This window comes from Harpia harpyja, chromosome 3 (genome assembly GCF_026419915.1).
Source record: "Harpia harpyja isolate bHarHar1 chromosome 3, bHarHar1 primary haplotype, whole genome shotgun sequence".
Classification (NCBI taxonomy): Eukaryota; Metazoa; Chordata; class Aves; order Accipitriformes; family Accipitridae; genus Harpia; species Harpia harpyja.
The window spans coordinates 21836442-21858253 of record NC_068942.1 but is presented as its reverse complement, the minus strand read 5'-3'; the positions used below and the strand labels follow the sequence as shown (position 1 = coordinate 21858253).

General features: G+C 37.4%; 1 protein-coding gene across 4 annotated transcripts in view; it reads left to right on the top strand.

The window, feature by feature from the left end:
• Positions 1 to 21812, top strand: part of LOC128139361 (cytochrome b5 reductase 4) — a 45830-nt gene that overhangs the window by 2133 nt on the left and 21885 nt on the right. For 3 of the 4 annotated variants that reach the window (XM_052781600.1, XM_052781604.1, XM_052781602.1), the window contains exons 3-10: positions 2267 to 2367; positions 4375 to 4459; positions 8147 to 8188; positions 13714 to 13768; positions 15382 to 15439; positions 15544 to 15637; positions 16209 to 16241; positions 16928 to 17050. In XM_052781600.1, the coding sequence (XP_052637560.1) occupies positions 2267 to 2367; positions 4375 to 4459; positions 8147 to 8188; positions 13714 to 13768; positions 15382 to 15439; positions 15544 to 15637; positions 16209 to 16241; positions 16928 to 17050 (591 nt within the window). The remainder of the gene's footprint in view (positions 1 to 2266; positions 2368 to 4374; positions 4460 to 8146; positions 8189 to 13713; positions 13769 to 15381; positions 15440 to 15543; positions 15638 to 16208; positions 16242 to 16927; positions 17051 to 21812) is intronic. The other variant, XM_052781601.1, reaches the window with a different exon arrangement.

Here is a 21812-nt window from a genome sequence, read left to right as displayed (position 1 = left end):
TTGTTATTTTTATAAAAATTTAGCTCAGAAGTTGGAACTATCATATGTTATACATTAACATTGTGTGGAAGGTGGTTTGGAGCAATAGCCGTGGCTAGAAGAGTATTTTTGGTGCTGAAAATGAAGTTCCTAGTTGTCTTACACAAAGGAGTAAGATGTTTGCTCTCCAGTTTAATAATTTAGAGGCTAAAATACATTAATACTGCCTTAAATTCATTATGACGTAACAGCACTTCTATGAAGATTGAGAGGATCAGAGTAGCTAATGTGACATTTCTCTAGGAAGAGTGGTTCATTTAGTGGTAACTTTGATCTGGTAAGGGACAGCATTGATATTTGACATAATGTCATCTCAACTCCAGCAAAAGAGAGTTAAGAATTTCTCTATGAGGGCGACTGTATGTTTGTTGGGTGTTAAAAGGGGATGAGAGTGAAAGTAAGGGTAAAATGTCATTCAGTACTGGCTTTTGAACAAAAATAATAGGATTGTTAATGCTCTGTGTGCACATGCTAGCAAAACTATAGTGGGAGGAGAGCTAAAGAAAGCTTATTTACTGTGGAGGTCTGTTCTCTTTTCTCTCAAAAAGGGATATCTACTACTGCAGACAGAATCACTGCTTAAAAATGCTTCTGTTTTTGTTTTAGTCTCTTATTCCCCCTTGACTACATCTCTGAGGTTGGTTTTTACAAGAACTCCATCATGCTGCTTCTGTATCTTTAGATTTTTCCATCTCTGCCTTTTTGTTCTAGGACTATAATTAAAAAAACAGAGTAACTGAGAATCCTGGTAGATTATCTGTAGACCTGATACGTGGACAGGTAGTAAAATAACACCATTATGGAAAAGCTAAATGAGGTTTCTGCATTGGTAGTTAGACTGTGTCTCTATAAGAAAGAGCAGAAATTGACGAGAGGAATGTGAAGTAAAAGAACAAAAAGAGCTAACTTTGTTCAGAAAACCAGTATGATGATCATTAGAGAAAGCTGTCATATAGGCCACAAATTTATATATGAAGTGGGATGTCAGGGGTGTTAAAAAAAGCATGAAGGGTATATAAATGAGATTGCTTTTGCTCCTGCAAGTTTGATGGTAAATCGAACATTTGACTAATATTCAGGAGGTCCTAACTATTTAGATACTTACATTTTATTGCCTGCAGTAATCAGTACTGCACACAAGATGGCATAGTGGATACATCCATCAGAAGATCAGTTCGGTAGAATACGCAAAGGTCCTTCCTTTGTTGTCTGAGATGCTTGTTCTTACCAGCTAGGATTGTCCCAAGTATGTCCCCCCCTCGGCCCAGTGCTGAATGCCTACCTCTCCTTCTGAAGTACTTACTGTACACTTCTTAATGTGTTAAAAGCTTCTTATGAAAGCACTGGCACAGTTTGTAGCTTCCTGTTTTGATAATGCTACATATCTTTAAATATTCTGCTAGGTAGGCCTGCAGTAGTCCTGTTAGCAGCAATAAGTCTGTAGTTAAATTTGTTTGTAGCTGCATTCTCCAGGCTCTAATTACTCCAGTTGCATAGCAACAATAATTAGACTTCATCCTTTCAGACCTATGAAGAAGCATTGTTTTATCTCCCTGGAAAGACTAAGAATAGTACTCGTGTAGAAAGAATGCTGAGCCCTTTTACAGGGACAAATTTGGTACCACAGTCGTAAACCTTTAATGAGCATAGGCTATGTTTAGTTTTTTATGTTGCTGAATCTGAAGAATGGAAGTGTTGTTGCTGATGGTAGCAGTTTTTCCTTATGGGAGGCAGTTCATTCCTGTAGGCGTTTTATTCCATAGGTCATGGGTGATAGGGAAACAACTATGACAGCACTTTAGGAGTAACTTAATTGGAAGAGCAAGTGAAAACAATTCTGTGTGCTAACTGGCTCAATTTTATGTCTCTGTTTAAACCAGCCTCTAGTTCTTTTACCCCTAGCTAGGATACATCATGTTCAACTTCAAGAGTTTATTTTGTTAAAGTCTTAACTCTGCAGGTTTCTCCAGACGTTCACTGGGACAAAGTGGGATGGCAGTGTAGGATTGGCCTCTCTATGTAATAAGATAAGATATATCTTATGCTCTATACGATTGTGTAACTTATGTTTCTGTTTTTGGAAAGTCGTGTTGCTTGTTCCAATCATGTCTACTGTTTGCCATTGCAGTGTTTAATATACACTAACCTTTCGGCTAGTTTTGGAGATAGGAGTGGTTGTAGCAGTTGTAGAAATGCTGCTCATATTTTTATATTCCCTTTTCTGCAGGATTTGTATATAATGTCACACCATACATGGAATATCATCCTGGTGGTGAGGATGAACTGATGAAAGCAGCAGGAGCTGATGGTACAGATCTCTTTGATCAGGTGAGAACACCAGGCAGCGAATGACACTTGCTCACTGAAAGGTATTTTGAAAAATGTGTGTTTTCTGATTATTTTTAGGGCATTCCAGTGGAAATGGTGATTTGAACTTTTTCAGGTCTAAGGAAAGGCAATGGGTTACTGCTCAGAATGGCACTGATGTGTGCTGCAAGAGGCATGTAGTTTAAACTTTGTACCAAAAGGCAATAATGAAAATGTGACTTCATGTTTTTGGAATGATGCTTCAATTTGACCATTTTATTAAATTAATTTTTTAGCAGAAATAGCAATAAAACTAGCAACAACTTGAGATACCACCTTCTTAATAAATTACTATGACTAATTGCTGTCGTTTGAGAGGCATTTTCTTCTCAGAACTTTCACATTTTGAAAAATGCTTGTAGTATTCTTATTAACTTGGCTGCTGTACTATCAGCAAACACAGTACTAAGAAAAAATGCTTGGGGCTGCTATTAACTGACTGTGAACAAATCAGAGGATGACAGTTGGTCTCCTCTTTGTTTACGACTTTTTTAAATGTTTTGAAAAGACTCAGAAAATAAAGGGTCTGCAGAATGGGTGTACTTTGTGTAAGGAATTGCTTGCAAACCGAGTTGGTATTTTTTAGAAACAGACATTTTTTGAGCCTCCTTGGCTCACAAGGTTTGTCTGAGAAACTGGGAAAGAGCAGAAAGAAAATCTCATCTGTTTCTGAAAGGAAATCTGTTATCTCTTTACAGTTTGTGCATCACAGTATGTATGCTTTTAGTTGCAAAACGTTTTTAACAATGAATGTAAATTCCTTTTACAAATGAAGTGTTGAATTTGGGCAGAATTCTCTGGTTTCAAGAAATTTGGTGTTTTTCTCCTAAAAGTTCATCCAGTATCAAGTTGTGGCCTGGAATTCTGTAGCTTGGATCACTGTCAAGTGTTCTATGATGTACTGGGAAACGGAAGTCTTGACATCAGGAAAATTTGGGGAAGCCCCTCAAGTTGTAACTAACCTTGGATACATACTTGCTACATTATTTTTTTAGCTTGTTTTGTCATGGGAGTGGAAAGCAGTGTTCAGATCCTTGAAATATGCTGTTCACATTTTTTGTTTTGGCTGACGTCTTTCCTGTTCTGGAGGCATTTCTGTTGTTATCCCCTCTGCTTTAGCATTCTGTGTCTGTCTAGTGTTTCTCAAATTTCTGGAAAAATTAACTGTCATTCAAAACCTTCATTTCTTCCTGTTATCTGTATATGAGGAAACTACAACTTGTGGATGGGATTCTTTATCTCGTCTCCTTTGCTTGTCCAGTTTGAAGTTTTTATTTTTAAATCTCTACATACCATTCAAATTTGTCATGCAGCACTTTGTTTCCTTTTCTCTTCTTGTGATGTTATCCTGGATGCCCTATCAGAATTGGCTTTTCTGCCATCCATTTCCTCTGCAAGTTCTCCAGTTCTGGTCTGTAAAGCTACTCCTTTTTCTTCACTTTATTTAACTTTCTAAATTAGGTAATTTCCAAATAATTCAGTGATAGTAAGACAGAAACAAAAAGAAATACACCAACTTGGTAGGAGGTGTTTGTGTGTCTAAACTGCTATTCTTTATCTTTGTTTCCTACATCCCTTCTCCCTTCACTTGTATCTAAACAAGATTACCCTTGTGGTAAAGGCAAGGTCTTTATTCTGTTAATTGCATAGCCTACATCATAAAAATGCTGTTCTGAAATATTTTCTGTAGCTCAAGGTTATGATGTTCAGATACTGCAATATATAAAATTAATAAATTAAACTATCGTCACTTTTTTGTGGTCCTAGTTTTTCATTTAATTACACGCTATCTGTAATAGAAGTAAAAATAAGTACTGAACAATGCAATAATGAGTGTCTGTTTAAAAAAAAAAAATCTGCTAAATGAATTACATTAGCCACTATACAGAAATGAACTTTTCTATTTCAGTGCATAGAACAACATAGTAAGAATTAAAAATTTTGTGAAAACCAATTTTATTAATATAGGTTCATCGTTGGGTCAATTATGAATCAATGCTGAAGGAATGTCTTGTTGGGAGAATGGCTGTCAAGCCTATTGCTGCTCCAAAAGGTGAGGGTTTTAAGAATGAAATAATTTCTATTATGCTTTATTCCACAGTTGTCTGGAAATTATGAGAAATCCTAAATCATCATATTTACAAGGAGAGTCTCTATTCTTGCATATAGATGAAGGCTGTTGTATATATTCAGTCCTTTTACGGCAGATACCTGAAGATGAAACTATTTTATGCATGAAGACTTTTATAAGTAATGTACTGCTGCATTTCTTCATTTGTTTTTAGTCATCAGAAAACAGACACGTGTGTGTGTGTTATGTGTGTATGTATATAGAAATAATTTTTTTTTTTCCTGCAAGATCCCTCTTTCTTCTTCTGATCCCAGGGGACACACTGTCGTAGGCAGCTCTCTCATCCTGAAATAAAAGGCAGTATTTTCAATCTGGTGATTTCAGCACCAGACATAGGTCTGGCAAGTTGCATATGTATGGAGATATTTGAATACACTTTATGGCCAGAATGCTTTATTGGGTCGTTTAGTTTGAATTTACTTGGAGAAAATTTTGCTGATACAACAGAATCCTCTGAGCCAGGACAGCAAGAGATGTAGTATATGGTCTTAAAATGCTGGTGATGGTTTCCAGAGACTTTAATCTTCAGTATTTGTTTTGGTTTGTAGGCTACAGCAAAAATTTCCTATACCTAGGAAGCAGGCACTGTTACTGAATATTGACCCTTAGCAAAACTGCAGTGAAAACATGGAAGAATTAATGTCTGCAACTGTTTTTCTCAAGTTCTGTGGCATCCTTTAGTTCACAAATTCAGCCATCTATTGTAGCTCTTCAACTTCTGACAAGGTGCACTGCATACTTGCTTAGCACTTAGATCACATCACCTAGCAGGTTGAGTTTGACCTGTACATGAGAGGGAATAGTATTTTACACCTCCACATTGCTAGGTAGCTAATTCCAGTGTGGAGCTTTTAAGGTAAATGCTGCAAAGTATGGAGAAACCTCAACAGCATAACTGCTTCATGGAGTTGAGGTGTTACAGGTAAGTTACTGCTACTTTGTCAGCTGAGTTAGAAATTTAAAAGTAAACCTGACTTTTGCCATTTTCATTAATCTAACTTTTCTGCAACGGGAAGGAATTCTTGGGACAGCCAGTCGGTAAAAAATAAACATGTCTTTGCTCCTGCCAGCTATGACAGTCCATTTTGTGCTGTTTGCTTTTTCTGCTTTCCTCTGTAGTGGGACTGTTCTATCCATTTTCCTGTAGTAAAATTTGCAGGATAAAGGTTGCCAACTGTATAAAACCAGTTCTGTTGCCTGTGTCTCTTCTAGCCATTTCAGGCTTGAAAAAATGTAATTTCACTAATTAAGAATCAAACTGATTAGATGGGATTTGCTGAAATTCTTCACTGTAAAGTTCTCAAAGTTTACTTTGATTCCTGGTAGGTTATGTATCCTCCTCTTTTGAGTTATCAAAAACATGGTTGATTAACTTTACTGTCAACCAGCAATAATTCTAGTCTTGCATCCTTCCAGAAGACCATATGCAGCAAAGTTTGCATTTGAAAGTAGAAGAATAAAATACTAATTTAAGGTGTGTGTTTTTGAATATAGGATTAAATGGGCCCATAAGTACAGAGGAAAGATAGGACTTCAAATTATGGATACATTCACCCTCTGCCACAAGAAGAAAGCAATGTTTGGCAGTAGGGCAAGCATTAGTGCTTGGTATTTGCTACAGTCTCAATACAGTGCAAGTAAGGCAGATGTAGGTTTTGGGGCATTGCTGGAAGATTTGCGGTTGTTTAGCTTTGGTTTTGTTTCCTGTGTTCTGGTGGTTTTTTGGAAGATGGTACAATTATTTGCTCACTGAATTGTTTAAGGAAGCTGAAGCTTGTCCTTGCATACTCTAGGGGGGTTTTTTAAGAAAGAAGAATCTTTTGAAGATGTTGGTGATAGTTAATGTTTTGTCAACTTGTTTTGGGGGAATGCTGCTTGATGGTATGGTAGTGACTAATAGGAAATTCTGAAGTGTCCCTTCTATGGTATTACAGTGGACCTGTGCACTGAAATGTGTAGTGTTTGTACTTGCTGAGAAGGCCAGTACAGTAACTACAGCAGTACCTGGGCAGGTACGAGATGATTTCAGTATCTTCCTCAGCAAACCTGTACAGCATTAAACTGCTTGCCTTCTCTTCAGGGTACTCAGCTGTAAACATTAGCACGGACATTAATCTGTTGTCTGGTATCTTTTAATGCTGCTAATGTTTCTCATAGACACATGTTAGTATATGTCCCTATGTTACTTCAGTGGTAACATAATTTGGGAGTCGGAGTGCATGTTGTATTATTGTTAATTCAGTGAGATTAGACTAAGAGCTATGGTGTCATCCAAGGAAGAGAGGTAGGCTGTCCCTTGGAAATGCTTCAAGCTGTCCTTAAAATTGCAGTGCCAATTTTGGTGCAACATGTTAAAATGTAGTGAAACGAGAGTAGACTTTTGAACACAAAAAATGACCTTTAATTGGAAACGAATTTTTGTGAATGACTTGCCTATCCTGTCAGAAAGCTCGAAGTGGTGTGTAGCAGAATACATGGACAAATACAGCCTCAACCAAAAATTTTTGGTGAACTGTCCATTCATCTTGTGTTTTGTTTTTACCTTATGGTGGCACAACATGAAAGCCTCTGATGAAGGCAATTCTTGGTCAGCTCTGAAGTCATTTTGCCATACTGTATGCTTGGTGCTTTGTTCCAGGAGCCTTTCCTTTACGTCTTTCACAGTGGCATTTTTCCTCTAACACTGGCTGCTGTGATGCAGAGCACTGGGAGGGATTCAGAAGAACAGGGGAGAAACGTTCATATTTTGTCTTTCATAAAAGGGAGCAGGAAGAACACATTGGTTTCTCCTACTTCACCAAACCTGGCTCCCATAAAAGAGGATATAAAATGTGCCTTCATATTGGGACATTGAGATGTGCAATGTAGAGAAGGCAGAAAGGGGCCTGGGTACATCAGAGGACTAGTTTCCCCACATATTTGATATGAGCAGAAGGATATGTGGCTGAGAGGTGCAGTGCCTTTCCCCCTGAGTGGAGCACCTTATATGTGGATTGACACTATGTAATTCAGCTGCATTGTCTTTATCTTCTTGTTTTTTCTGCTAGTATTTGTTTATTTGTTTGGAGTAGTTGCAGCATACTGTAGATTTAATGAAAAACTCAGATCATAACTTGTCAGATAAAATCATTTGACAGGAGGAGCTTATAGAAAGATTTTATTTTTCCTGGGTTTCTGCCAAGGATTGGGTTTAGATTGCCAAGGATTGGGTTGGTCAGATTCAGTGTCTACTATGTGTTGTCATAAGGCAAATGTCATCGAAAGTCTGACAGATTTAGCAAGCTTCTTAGCTATGAAGTTTATAATTGCACAAGATAATCTGTGATGTTTTGAAGTGCCAAGAGTTCTTGCATTTCCTACCCTTAGTGCTGTGCAACTTTTGGCATTTTTAACATAATATTTTTTAAATTATACATAATCTTTTGGAATGGTAATCAGTGCTGCATTTATTTGTGACTTCTTGATATCTGAAGCATCCTGGTTAATCTATTAATGTTTTGGAAGGTTTATTTGGAGATCCTTACTTTGGCTTATTTCTTTAGCATGATGTGTGCAAGTACAGTGCCGTAACTTCTTACTGTCGTGCTCGTTTTTTCTTAATGCTTGTAGAGATTTCTTCTACTCTGTCTGAAGAGAAGAAACAGCTTAATGGTAAGTATTTACCTGGAGCAAGATGGGGAGTGAATCTTAGACTTAATTGAATATTATCAAATGAGCACTGTTTATCCAGACTTCTGTCTGTATATTTGAATCTGATGTTGATGCTCTAGTGATCTGTGGAAATTACAGAAGGCAAAATCCTAATCAGGTATTGTGAATTCAGTGTTTAAAAGTATTATAAGACTGCATTAGAGTAGTATAGGTAAGGGAGGTATGAGATGGACAAGCTTTCTGCTCAAGTCAGACAAGATAGGTCACAAATTACTGTGTGCTATGAAATCTGCCATAACAAAATTGCCAGGCTTTTTGATCCTTCTCTGTATCAGAAAAGCTAGGTAGCCATGGGTCTGGAGTAGCAGAGATGAGACAAAAATCTTGGAGAACACTTAGAATTGGTAAATCTCTACTAAAAGCTGGAAGGTCGTGACTGGGAAATGAGTTGAAATGGAGGTGAATTAGCTGATCACAGTATGACTGAACTACTTGGGATGTAACTGTGAGAATGACTGGGCTGACGGTGTAGCTCTAAGAGAAGCACGTATGGTTCTGTGAATGTATCAGGAGGTTGACAGTAGTCCTTGTAGAGATGGGGAAGCATTCAAGCCTTTGCTGAGCCCTTCCTTAAGTACTGGAGGTAGGTTTGGTTGCTAGTGATCAAGAACTATGCATTTGATTTTGATGCTTTTAGGGAAATGTTACAGACTGATTAGTCATATTAGTATAAGAGGCTTCCTAAAAGAATATGGCTTATGAAGTCACATCAAATGAGGTGTGATGGGGGTGTGCTGGTGCAACAAATAAGATTAACACCTGTGAAGGGAATTAATACAATTTGAACTCAAGGCTGACCTACCGGCATGAAAAGGGACAGGTGCAAATTGGTCACAGAAAAGTCTAGGCTGAAACTTTGGAAAAGGAGCCTAGAGAAGTCAAATTTTGGAGTGGCAGGAAGTGCAGAAACCTAGATGTCTCTTAAGATGAAGCCAGAGAAGTTCTCAGGGGTGGTGTCCCAGCAAGTCCAGTCACAGGGAGGGGAAGATAACTTGTTCATGTTTCTCTGGTGAATATGAGTTCCCATTTGTTTTGGTTTTTTTCTCATATTGTCTTCATTGCCCTCCCTTTGTGTTCTGTGAATGTTGTATTTGACTTCTAAAAGGCAGTTTACCTTTTGATATGCACAAGCATTGAGCTACACAAAAAGTTAAACATACATCATATAAAAGTAAGCAAGACTGATTTTATTTGTTCCTGTTTTTACAGGAACGCACAAGGCTTTATAGCCTTGTAGGATGTTAAACTAAACTTTGACAGGGTCTGCTGCCTGACTGTCCTACTGTCAATTTTTTTTTTTTTTTTTCTTCAGCAGTGAACAAGTTGCTGGAACCTCTTAATCTTGCTTTGAAGGACTGGGGGAATTAGAAAACAAACTTTGCTTTATTCTATCAGAATATCATCACTAGCAGCTAGTAGTCATTACATACACAACAAATATTTTGTATTCAAGTAGAAGACTAATTTTGCCATCTATTTCAATGTTCTATTCTTGGTTATTTTGGTTCATGAATTCCTTAGTTTTTGTGCTTGTCTAGCTGTCCAGAGCTTTCCTATGTATCTTTCATATTCACAGTGGACTCAGGTAAAAAGAAATAAGTGATATTCCCTCTCTCTTCCATCTTGCTTCCCCTCCTGCTCCTAGCAATAAATTTTCTTGTCCATATTGTGCGACTTGTCAGGAGACATAGGAAATTATTCTGATGGTAGTTTCCAGAAATTGCCAAAATACTGATGCTTGCTTGCTTCAGTTTACCTGTTTGGCAAGATTTTTTTCAAAATTGGAGAGGTCAGTTCCTGAGGTTACCTTCCATGAGGTTTTTCATTTTCTGTTGTTGTGTCTTGGTGATTAGCTCTCATAAATTTAAATCAAAATGAGTCTAGAAATAAGCATCACTGTCTGAAAGTGGGAAAGAGAAGCCTATGGCACGGGCTTTGATTTTTTGGAAGTTGTTGGCACTAGTGAAGACATTTTTGTCTTAATCTAAAATGTATAAATAGTAATTGTATTTGGAGTGTGCTCAGATCAATCAATTTTTTTGTAAACATCAACTGTATGTAATGTTAGGGGCAATTAAAACTGACGTTTTCAGAATATATTGCTAGTGATAACAATCAGCGTGGGTGTAGCCTAATGTGCTCTTCAACATCTGTTCATACTTGAGTTTCTAACAAAAGATCAAAATTTCAAAACACTGCCATTACCAAAGCATGCCTCAAAACTTCATGTTTGTTTGAGAACAAATATGTATCAAAGCCATATTTTTAAAATTATCTTTTCAGCCTTGCACTTTTGAGCTAAACTGAATTTCTCTTTCACCCAAACTATGATGATGATGATTTTTGTAATATTAATAGTAAAAAAATATGACTTGGGCAGTTCCACCATCTGAAAACAAGCTGGTGTTTGAGTATATGCACATCAGACCTTGAAAATACTTACAGTGTGGAAAAGGGTGATGGGAGGAGAGTTTGAGCTAGAGTTTCAAGTACAGAAAACTAAATCTTGAGGTTCAACCAGCTGGAATTCTTTAGCATAAGTAATATAAGTGTTCCTGGTTTTCTTAGTAATATTTGGAGTTTACAAATATGGGTCAAGGTTGTTCTGGGCCTTCTGAGAACAAAGAAAACAATAAGTACAGAAAGCTTTCAGAGCATCCTAAAATAGTTTAGATTGGAAGGAACATCTGAAGCTTGTTCAGTCCAGTCTCCTGCTCAAAGCAGGGTGAACTTTGATACTAGATCAGATTGCTCATGAGCAACCCCACCCTCATGGGAATTGGTGTGGCATTTTGTTTGGGTCTCTTTTTTGTGTGTGTGTGTGTGGGGGGGTCCCCACCCCCATATACATAACCAGAATTTTTGCTGCTACTTGTCTGTTGCCTCTTGTCCCTCTCTGGGAAGAGTCTGGCTATCTTCTCTGTTCTTCCTTCTCTCCCATCCCCTGCTCTTTAGGTAGTTGAAGGCTGAAGTTGGCTTTCCCCCTTAGCCTTTTCTTCTACAGGCTGAACACAGTTCCCTCAGCCTCCTTTCATTTTCATATATCTTGTGCTCCAGCTGCTGACCATTTTGGTGGCCTTTCCCTGGACTTGATCTGGACAATGTTTGTCCTGCACTGGGGAGCCAAAACTGGACACAGTACTCCATGTGTAGTCTCACAAATGCTGAACAGAGAGGAAGAATCGCTTCCCTTGAACTGATTGCTATGCTCTTGGTCAGGATAAAGTTGGCCTTCAACACCACAAGGATGCAGTATCTGCCCCAAGTTCGGCTTGTCTACTAAGTCCCTGGAAGGTTTTCTGCAAAGCCCATTTCTATCCAGTCAGGCTTCCCACTTGTTTTGTTGTATCAGATTATTTTTTTTTTCCCGGGTGCAAAATTTTGCATTTGCTTTTGAGCTTCGTGGAGCTTTTTTCAGCTCATTTCTTCAGTCTGTCTGGGTCCCATTGAATGGTAGCCATAAACTTTTGTGTTTCAGCTGCTTCCCATGATTTGTTATTGCTCATATACTTCCTGACAGTGGGACAGTGTGTGCCCTTCAGGTTGCTAATGACGGTATTGAACAGTATTGGCATTACCTTTTCCCTAGGGAATACCAGCTGTAACTAGCCACCAGTTGGACTTTACTGCTGATCACACCTTTTGTGATTGGCAGTGCTACTAATTTTCTATCCAGATTGTAATCCACCTATCAAACCCAGCTCTCTCCAATGTGGCTATGAGGACAGTGTGAGAAACTCTTATCCCTAGCCTTGCTATCCCATGGGATTCTCCAAAACAGTTCCCAGAACAAGCTGAAGTTTGCTCTTGTGAGATGCAGAGTTGTAATTCTGCTGTTCATCCTGGTCACCTTAAACTCCTTCATTTCATGCCTGCCGTCAGCCTTTGGCTTCACCACCAGCTTTATTTTATTTATGACCATCATGACCAGTAGAGCACTTTCCTTAATTGGTCCATTGATCACCTGAATCATTGTCTTTTTATTGCAATGTGACTTCTTGTTTTCACATAGCATCTTACAGTATTTCAGAATAATTCATAAATAACTTGGTTTGCCAGAATGTTCTATTTTATTGCGGCTGTTCATATATTTCTCTTGACCTGCAAAAGCAAACAGAAGTGTGTATCACCATGAATTCCTGTTATCCATGGAGGCCAACCTAAGCATATGATGTATGTCCTCAAGAAAGGCTTAGCCTTTGAGAAGGTTTTTATTATTAGGTGATTGATTTTTCTTTTGCAATGATCTGACTGCTCTGCCATTTAGCTTCCTCAGCAGTTGCAGATGGTGTATACTTAGGGGTAATTAAGGATCAAACAATAAGTAATTCCAGTGAATTTTAATTGCTTTGGGTTAATTCCCCCATCTGGATGATCAAATAGTTTTGACAGATTGGATTAGACCAGAGTGACTCTCTTGTTTTTATCTACTTCCCACATGGTGGAGCCACTCAATTACTGTGTTTAAGCTTGTAGTCATACTACAAAACTTACTGGCATTTAGAAGATAATCATCTAGGTAACTGAGGATTCATACATTAATTATTTTATGCATAGCCATTTCAGGTTTGCAAGGTTTGCCTTTGAATAGGCTTGAAACCAGCACTTGCCAACTGTTATCTTAGACCTCTGCCTAACCACTGTCCAGGAGAACTCCAACTGTTCGTGTAGTGTTACAAATCATATTACATTTCAGTCTGTGCATCTTCCTCCATCATGATTCTATGTAACTTCTTTGTGTTAAAACTGATGAAGGATTGCAGTTGCTTTTATCCATCATCTGTGCTCAGTTTTTTGCCAAATATGTTCAATTTCTGTTAGGCCAGAGATTAGTACAGTTGACGTTTTCAAAGACTGACCAAGTGTTGCCTCCCAGCAAAGGCTTTTTCAGACTGTTTCATGCTGTTTAATAATTAAAGTGAGTAGCTGAAATCTCTGAAAATTGCTAGCAAAGTGCAAAGTACGAGAGATTAAGGCTGATATCTTTGATTAACTGACTGATGTGAAATTTTACGTGTGAATTAGGTTAGACCAGATGTCCCAAATTGAATTTGTTCATCTGAATTGTATAAACAAATAGTTCTGTTAGAGATTCATTCAGATAACCTTTTTTCTGTGCTTCACTATCACAAAGTGTGAAAGCACAAGCTAATAACAGATGAAACTGAGACCAAGCTACATGTACCAGAAGGGCTGCACGCACAGGTTCTGTAGTATACGGAACTCTTAATTTCTGAAGTAGAACTTCATGTTCTAGGAGCCTGCTCTCCATGGCAAAGTGATGAATAAAAACAAAATTTATAAAGTACATGGATGCTTCTGGCTGCCTGTGGAAATAAAGCCACTAAATATTGTGGCAGAGTATTGAGAACATTCAATTTAAAAAAACCCAAAACATCCCTGATTATGGTTTCTATTAAGTGAGCATCACAGCAAATATTTTAATGACTCTCTGCTCTTTGTAGGTATGCTTCCTGAGAAGAAAGTACTGGGTGCTTCTGCTAGAGATTTAACTCCAAGGTAAACCTTTGTCTTTCATTGTCTGTTGAACATTCTATTTAATAATTCTGTGCAGTTCTTAGTAAATGCAGGCAACTTCTTCCGTGGTTAGTTCTTGATGTTTCAACTGAATGAATACGTATCATTACCATCCTCTTATAAGTAGGAAAGTTGAGGTTCAGGTTTAAACAATTTGCCAAAGGTCATGTTGACCATATAGGCAGATGACAATGCAAGGTTCTTGGTTTGCTCTGTTGGTTTCTCACACTTGCACTGCCTGGCATCATATATAAATGTATGGCTTATATTTGCAGGCTCCTCAGCCTTGCATCTTGAGAAAACTCCTGGAAAGTGATTCCACCTGGGCTAGTTACTTTTTTGACTTTAGTTAATTTGTCCATGATCATATGAGTTGTCATGCCTTGGAAAAGTACTTCATTTCAAGCTGGAATATATTAAGATGTGATAGCTGTATTCAAGTTTCTACAATATGCAAAGTGAAGCAGGCCCTAAAACCCCACTGTGATATGCCTGCTGTTGTCACTGACATATCATTTTACTCCACGATGCCTTGAGTCTCCAAGGTTCAGTTTCTCACTTTGCATCAAAATCTCCTGTGAATGTGTAATCTCTGGGCTAGTTACATGCAGTCATATAAATTATTGTGGCTTGTAAACAACTGGAATGTGGCTTATCTTCTGCAGTGCTCTCCAAACCTTGCTGCCTTTCTTCCTGTGTGTGTCTGGCATGTTCTGGTGTGTGACTGGAAGGTGTGCAGCCTAGAATGTGTTGGCTGACAGGAGTGTCTGCTGGAGGGAGCATCCTCCTTCTCTGCCTTCTCTTCTGGTCCAGGAGTCCAAACAGTAGACGGGAGTGGTTAGGACATTGGGGAAGGGAGAAGACAGTGGTAATGTAGATGCGAGGGGTTAACTTTGCTCTGGGACAGGGCTGACTTTCACTGGCTGGGATTGCAGCCCAGCTGGAAGCCAAGTAAAGAACTATCCATGTCTATGGTGGAGGGCCAGGCATGAGATTGTCTGATATATGGTCCCTGTGAAAATGGGTAGAGAAAGGAATAGCTTTTCTGGGGTTGGGTGGTAAGTTACTTCTTGGCAAGTGTAGGGCCATACAAACAACTAACATTTGAAGGCTTTCTGTTTCTTACCTTACCCTGGATTTATTACAAGGTTTGGGCAGCTTGGGAACATAGGAGTGTAAAATCTCCATTTGGGGAGGTGAAGGGAACTGTGGTTTTGTGATATGTGCATGGAATCTATAACTCTTGGAAGCCATCCTGGCTATTTAATACTGTTGTCTGGAGTCAAGATTTTAATCGTCGTCTTAGGAAGGTTCATATACTGCAAAGAGGATGCATATGCTTTTTAAGTAAAACCAACACCATATAATTTTAGTTATAATGTGCGGACTATCGGGATGCATAATTAGACTGTTATTTTAATAGTAATTTCAAAATTATTGGCTATGGACTTACCTCTTCAAAAAATAGTAAATAATGTATTTGGCTTGTAAATTCATGAAAGAAGCTCTGCTTGAAAACTGCTAGTTAAGTATATTTTTGGTATGCCCAAAGAAAATATATATTTTTTTTCTTTACTGTATTTTTTGTTTTACAGTTATGACTGGTTCCAAACAGATAGTTTGATCACCATTGTCATATATACTAAGCAGAAGGTAAGTGTATTTTATGAAAGGGGGAATTACAAGATCCAGTTGTGATCCAGCTTGAATTCTGGGAGAACTTTATTAAAATTTTTTTTTTTTGTTGCCTGTGAAAGGATATGAATGCAGAGTTGGTGATAGTTGACTGTCAAGACAAACGATTAAGGGGAGAAATCATTGTGGATGACCACTCGTATCTTGTAGAAGTTGGTATGTACTGTAATTTTGCAGTTAAAAGTACTGAATTTTCATTCTACTTTATTAAAACCCTCTCATCAGACCATATGCATTTTATGTATACCAATTAATATTTTAATCCTCTTTCATTAGAGATGATTAAAGTACCTTGATGAAAAGGAATTACATTGTTTATCAACTCATATCTTCATTTGTTTAGTATGTACTTAATTTTTTTACATGTGGAATAAAATGTAGTAAGAAATTGATGTAAAAGGTGTGTAAAATTTTTCTTCAAGTGTATTTTTAATGGTTATTAAAATGCCCTTATTCAAAAAGGGCATGTGGAATGATTTAGATAAATGTAGTTTGGTAGCTTTACATGAATCATTGTTAAAAGTAATGGGAAAAATGATGCCTTTCTTGATGTTATATATTAGGCCTGCAGAAGGCATAAGTGGAATTTCAGGGCCAGATAAAGATGCATAGAGTTCTAGGCTCATTAGTTCACTCAGTACTCCTAGCCTTAAACTGTATGTATATATGATGACTAGAATGTAGTTTTGTTTTTGCTTAACATGGAGTTTGTTTCTCTTTATTTCAGACTTGGATCATGCAGTTCAAGAAGACGTGGCTGGTAAGTTCCACCTCTTGCAGCACTTCTGTATCTCTTCTAATATCAGAATGTGGAACTTCAATTTATGTTTCTGACTCATCAGATACTTTACAGTTTTGCTTACTACCAGGTTCTGACACAATCAAATCAAACCATAACATTGAATAATATTTTTTTTTTTAAATGGTAGCATTTGGGCCTGTGAAAGTGATAAGTTGATGGTGCTCGGATCCCTCTGAGTACAACTAAATGTTAAAATAATTAGAAGTTGGTTCTGTTGTGTATTTGTAAACTGTTCTTTGCTTAGACTGGTATTTCCTTGGATTTAATTATTCATTCAAATGGCCTTGAAAAGAAAGGAAGTAGTAAATAGTGGTAGTTACCAATTTCCAGTAAATGAGGACTCTGAATTCATGAGCATTCTTTTTGACTGGTTGGGCTGTGAAGCTTTTCACAATGTATTTAGTAAATAAGATACATTAATTATGCATATTAAGTTAGTGCTTGTTGTTTTAAATGCACTGTAAAACATGATAAAGAGGTAGCTGGAAGTACATTTAATTTGATATTTTAATTTAATGGATTAATTCCATATGTCTTGAGAAATGACTAATTCTTCTGAAATTTCATTATAATGGAGGAGTAAAATATTTTTTTTTGTACAAAATGTAACTAAAAGTAATAGTGTGAAACCTTTTCTCTTATAGTAAACATTGCTGAAAAAGTTGGGAAAGTAGAGATTATCTTAAAGAAAAAGGATAACATTCATTGGAAAATGCTGGGACAGGCCTTGGAGAGTCATAATACATTTATCAAACGCACAGAGAGAGGTAAGCAGTTTCATGGCCATGTTAGCAGCTGTTTTAAGACTTTTTGGAGCTTGTTAGTCATATTTGGTTTCTCCCAGGATTTTCTTTTTCTGTATCAAACGCACAGAGAGAGGTAAGCAGTTTCATGGCCATGTTACCAGCTGTTTTAAGACTTTTTGGAGCTTGTTAGTCATATTTGGTTTCTCCCAGGATTTTCTTTTTCTGTAGTCATACCTTCATTTCTTTCAGGAACGTTGTCTAGTCTTGTAGAAAGCTGCTCAGGAATTCTTGAAAGGGCTTAGCTTAGAGATGTTTTGCTTTGGTTTGGTTTGTTGGTTTGTTTTGTCCCGCAATGGAATTGGAGGTCTTCCAGGCTTGCAGAAAGACTGGAAGAACCTAACAGCGGAACATGAAGACTGCTTGAGTGTTGTTCCATCTCATGGCTACCTGTGTGCTTAATATCCTTTCTGTCCATATGAAAACCTTAGTAGACACTGAAGAGATAGTGCATGGACTTGTGTCGATCATTACAGGAGCAACTGTAGTGAAAGAACAAAAACCTCCACTTCCAACTGTTGCTATAGATGTAGTAACATCTTTCAGTGTTGTTCTAGAACACTGCGTCTTTGTAACATGAGCTATGATTAAGTGACTTCAAGCCATGTGTAGGTATCAAAGCCACCTCTGAATAAGCTGATGTGTCTGCAAGAAGCAGGTGATGTTACATATGAGTTCATTTTGTGGTAACAGAATAGTATGAACTTGATGCAGCACCAAAGTGTATTACCCTGATGAGTGTGCTTCTGGTTTGGTTTTTTTTTTTACAGCTAAATTAAAAAATTCTGCACAATTGCATTACATAATGTAAGCATGCTCCTGATGTTATTGCCACTGCCCAGTTTCTCAAAAGCCCTCTTGGCTCTCTGTCTAATAATGCTCAAAAATTGACTGATGTTAGTCATCACACATTACGTGTGAAGGCAAAGCTGTACATTTTTAAGAGCTGATTAAATGTTGCTCACTATGTTGTGCGCCTCTTACTGGCTCTCAGTTAAGCTACTTAGGCCTTAAAAGTTGAGAGATTATTGTGGTACAAAAAGGAAGACCGGCTACATAAAAGCACATCTCTTTAGCTACCTTTAGCTTATGTAGAATGTAATTTTCTTTATGAGAGTTTCAGAAACTATTGAGTCATCCACTTTATTATTAGATTTTTCAAAATAATGCTCTGTATTTAAGGGGATACAGCCTGGACTAATATGTTGTCCAGTGTCCATTGCTGATTTTCTCCCTCCATACCACTTTTCATAATTATGGAAAACAAAATGAGAAAATAACCTGATTCAGTTCCCTGATTACAAAGGTGACAAATGTAGCAAATATATTGATATCTATGGCTTTTTAATCCCTACTCCAGAAACTTTTATTCTGCAGTTTTTTTCATTTTAAACCCCCCAAATTTAAAATTGAACATGCCAGAAGGTTTGTAGAGGAAGAATGTTCAGGCCTAGATGTCTGTCTTTTATTCTAACCCTGTGCTTTCAGCTCGGCCATGAAATCTGTGTTTTGCAGGCTTCGTTCACTCAGTTTAGTCTTAAGTAACCACTCTCCGTTCCTGCTTAGAATTGTGCTCCCTTACTCTAAATTGCAGAGTTTTCAATTTTGCTTCCACTTCTGTGGGAGCAAAATAATGTTATGGGTGAAGAAACTCATAACTTGCGTAGTGTAAGCACAGAAATAATAATTAACAACTCTAGATATCCTTGTCTTTATTGGGTGTGCAGTTGGTTTTGTATGTAAAACTACTTTTTCTGAAGCAAAATAACTTTATTCTGGAAATAAAATAATCAAGACTTCCAGCCTGGTAAGCAATTCTGACCTCATAAATGAATCGCTGCATTTTATATGTGAAATTGAATAGATCTTTGATGAGAAGATTAGATTGTTCTTCGATAAACTGCAGAAACGCTTAGTATGAAGTGTGTTGCAGATACAGAGGTTCTCCTTAATACTACTTAAACTTCAGTTTATGTGGCATGCTGGGATAGTAGTATTATCAAAGTTCTGTGCGTGTGGTTTGCCTATTTACCTGTGCCCACACTAGGAGCGCTTTTAACGCAGGCAGAACATAATGTCAAGTACTAGTAAAGTACAAGTAAATCCTGCAGTAAGATAGCGTAAATGTGTATGCTGCTGACTGGAGTCTGTTTCGCTATAGATGCTTCGCCACTTACACTATGCCAGTGTGGAGCTGTGATGAGCAAGGACTATAAACAGGGCGGAGGAAGGACATACTAGCTTTGTAAATAGCTGTACTTACACGATACATCGGCTGGTATTAAAAACTCCCAGCGATATGCATGCTGTAAATGAAGTAACTTACCCCTATTTCATTGAGAAGTAGAGTTCCTCGAATTTTATCATGGCTGAAAGAGCAGGTGGAATGGCTGGCATAAGGTACATTGGGATATGAATATGAGCAGCAGAAGCAGTACCAGTGTTGAAGTAGTTCCTTGTGAGAGCTGCTTTACTTCCAAGACCTAAACTGGCTAGTTAAAGCTATTTTATAGCTTTATATCTGTATTTCTATGCAGCATTACATACAGGGTAGCACAGATGCATTGCCTTAAATATTCTGATTTTTTTCACTTTTCACTTATGTATCTTCCACTGCTTACTCTCAGCATTACCTTTTATTTCCAATGAATATGAGAGTCTTGTTTGAAGACAGTGTAACTGATGATTCCACGTCTTGAAAGTACCTGAAAATCTGGGAACAGATTGGAAAGTAGTTATATTATCTTGTTATACCTGGTTTTTATTTGGGTTTTGTGTGTTCGTAGTTCTTTTGGTAAGTTACCAACACTTTCTAATAAAAGTAATCATTTTACTCACAATGTTTCCACACTTCCAGTTTGGTGGCAAGGTTATTCTGAGGCCGTGAATAGTAAGTGCTTATGGGAGCACTGATGTTTAATTCCTCGGGTTTTTCTTGTCTTTGAGTTTTTCTGTAGTATTTCCTTGTGTATTGATCATTTCAAACATTTCCATTGTATTCAAAGCACAGGAAGAAGGGCTAAAAAACAGGCAGGATTGACACTCGAAAAGTTTACTTGATTTTATGTTGTTATTACTTGTTCATATGACAGCGTTCATGAATGAGTTTGTAAAGGGTGGGACCACCACGCCTCCCCAAGCCCCTATACTTTTAAGTTATTTAATCTTTATTTTTACAACAGCCAAGTATAAATCCTACAAAAAAATGATGAGGCTCTTTTTCAGAGACAATGACATAATGCAGAGATGATACTGGAAGCCTATGATAATTTAATGCTATGAAGAAACAATTAGCATAACTCTATACTTTTTTCCCCTTAAGCTGGGAAAGTCATGCTCCTGGATAAATTGCCTACGGACTCTCAGATTCCTGCTGAGTTTAGACTTGCATTTTGACCAGTGTATCTGTTAGTTAATTGGGAGGAAAGAACAAAATTGTAGAATTTCTTCAAAGTTGAGGGGGATTTTTAAAAAATTTTAATGTAATTTCAGGGAACTACACTGTATCTTAGGATGTATCAGTAGATTTGGAAGAATATTCAATACCGCTTCTGCTTCTTAAGAAAGAATAAATGCTTAGTTTTTTTGAGGAATAATTATTTATACCCAACAGTATTGCATAGAAAGCACAATTCAGTATAATTAGATTGTCAGTGTTAGGGAAGTTGGTGATGTTACTCTTAGCTAGCTATTGTGAAACTGGTCATTAGGAAGCATAAACAAAAACTAATGGTCATAGTGCCAGCATCCTGTGAAATTTAAATGCAGTGTTAAAAAAAGTAAGGTAAGACTTTCTCATTTAAAAAAAAAAAACAAACAAACCTGCACAGTGATAGAGTGCAGTTTTTCTTGTTGGTATTAAGACATGACTTTCTTGTAGGTGCCTTTTCTGGGAAATAAGGTATGGAAGCCCACTCATGAGGGGATAGGTTGTGATCACCACTGCATATCATGCTTCTGTATCAAGGTGGAATTGCAGCCAAGTCTTGGAGGTGACAGGCAAGCACTGTAATACTGTTACCTAGACCTGCAGATTATTGAAGATTGTTTAAAAAGATACCAACTGGAAAAATGTTTAATTATTATTTTTTTGCTGTGGAATTATTTAAAAAAAAAAGAACTTGAATTTCAGCTATCTTTTGTTCATCTTAGTTGGTAAAAACGGATTTTTTGACTTTGATTTTCTTTATTAGTGTGCTAGCTGTGGAAAAACTGAATTCTGCCAAATTTAAAAAAAATCAAGACCTTCACCACTGACCACTTAAATAAAATTACATTATTGAGTACAAAGCTGCTCATGATGTCCCTTCAACAGACTTCTTGCTCTGAATGAGATATGAAAACATTGCATGTACATAAAGAAGTATTTCTGTGTATCTAAGGCTTTTATTTTTGACTTGTGGAGAGCTGTACAACTGTAGTTGTGGTCAGCAGAAAGTGGAACTTTGAATTATTTTAATCAATCACAATTATTTACATATTTTCTGGTTTCTTAGCAGCTTTAGCCAATAGAATAAGCAACCGATGTTGAGGCTGTATGTGATAACACCAAATATCTTTGACCTGAAATTTGTTTCTACACAGGAAAAATGAAATTTAAGGGAAGAACTAAGTACTTAGCATGCCAGTTCGGAAAATGTTTTAGAATGGCTGCGTATATAAAAGCAGTAGCCATATGCAAGTAAAAAATGACATGTTGGTAGGGATGAGTTGTGGGGGTGGAGGG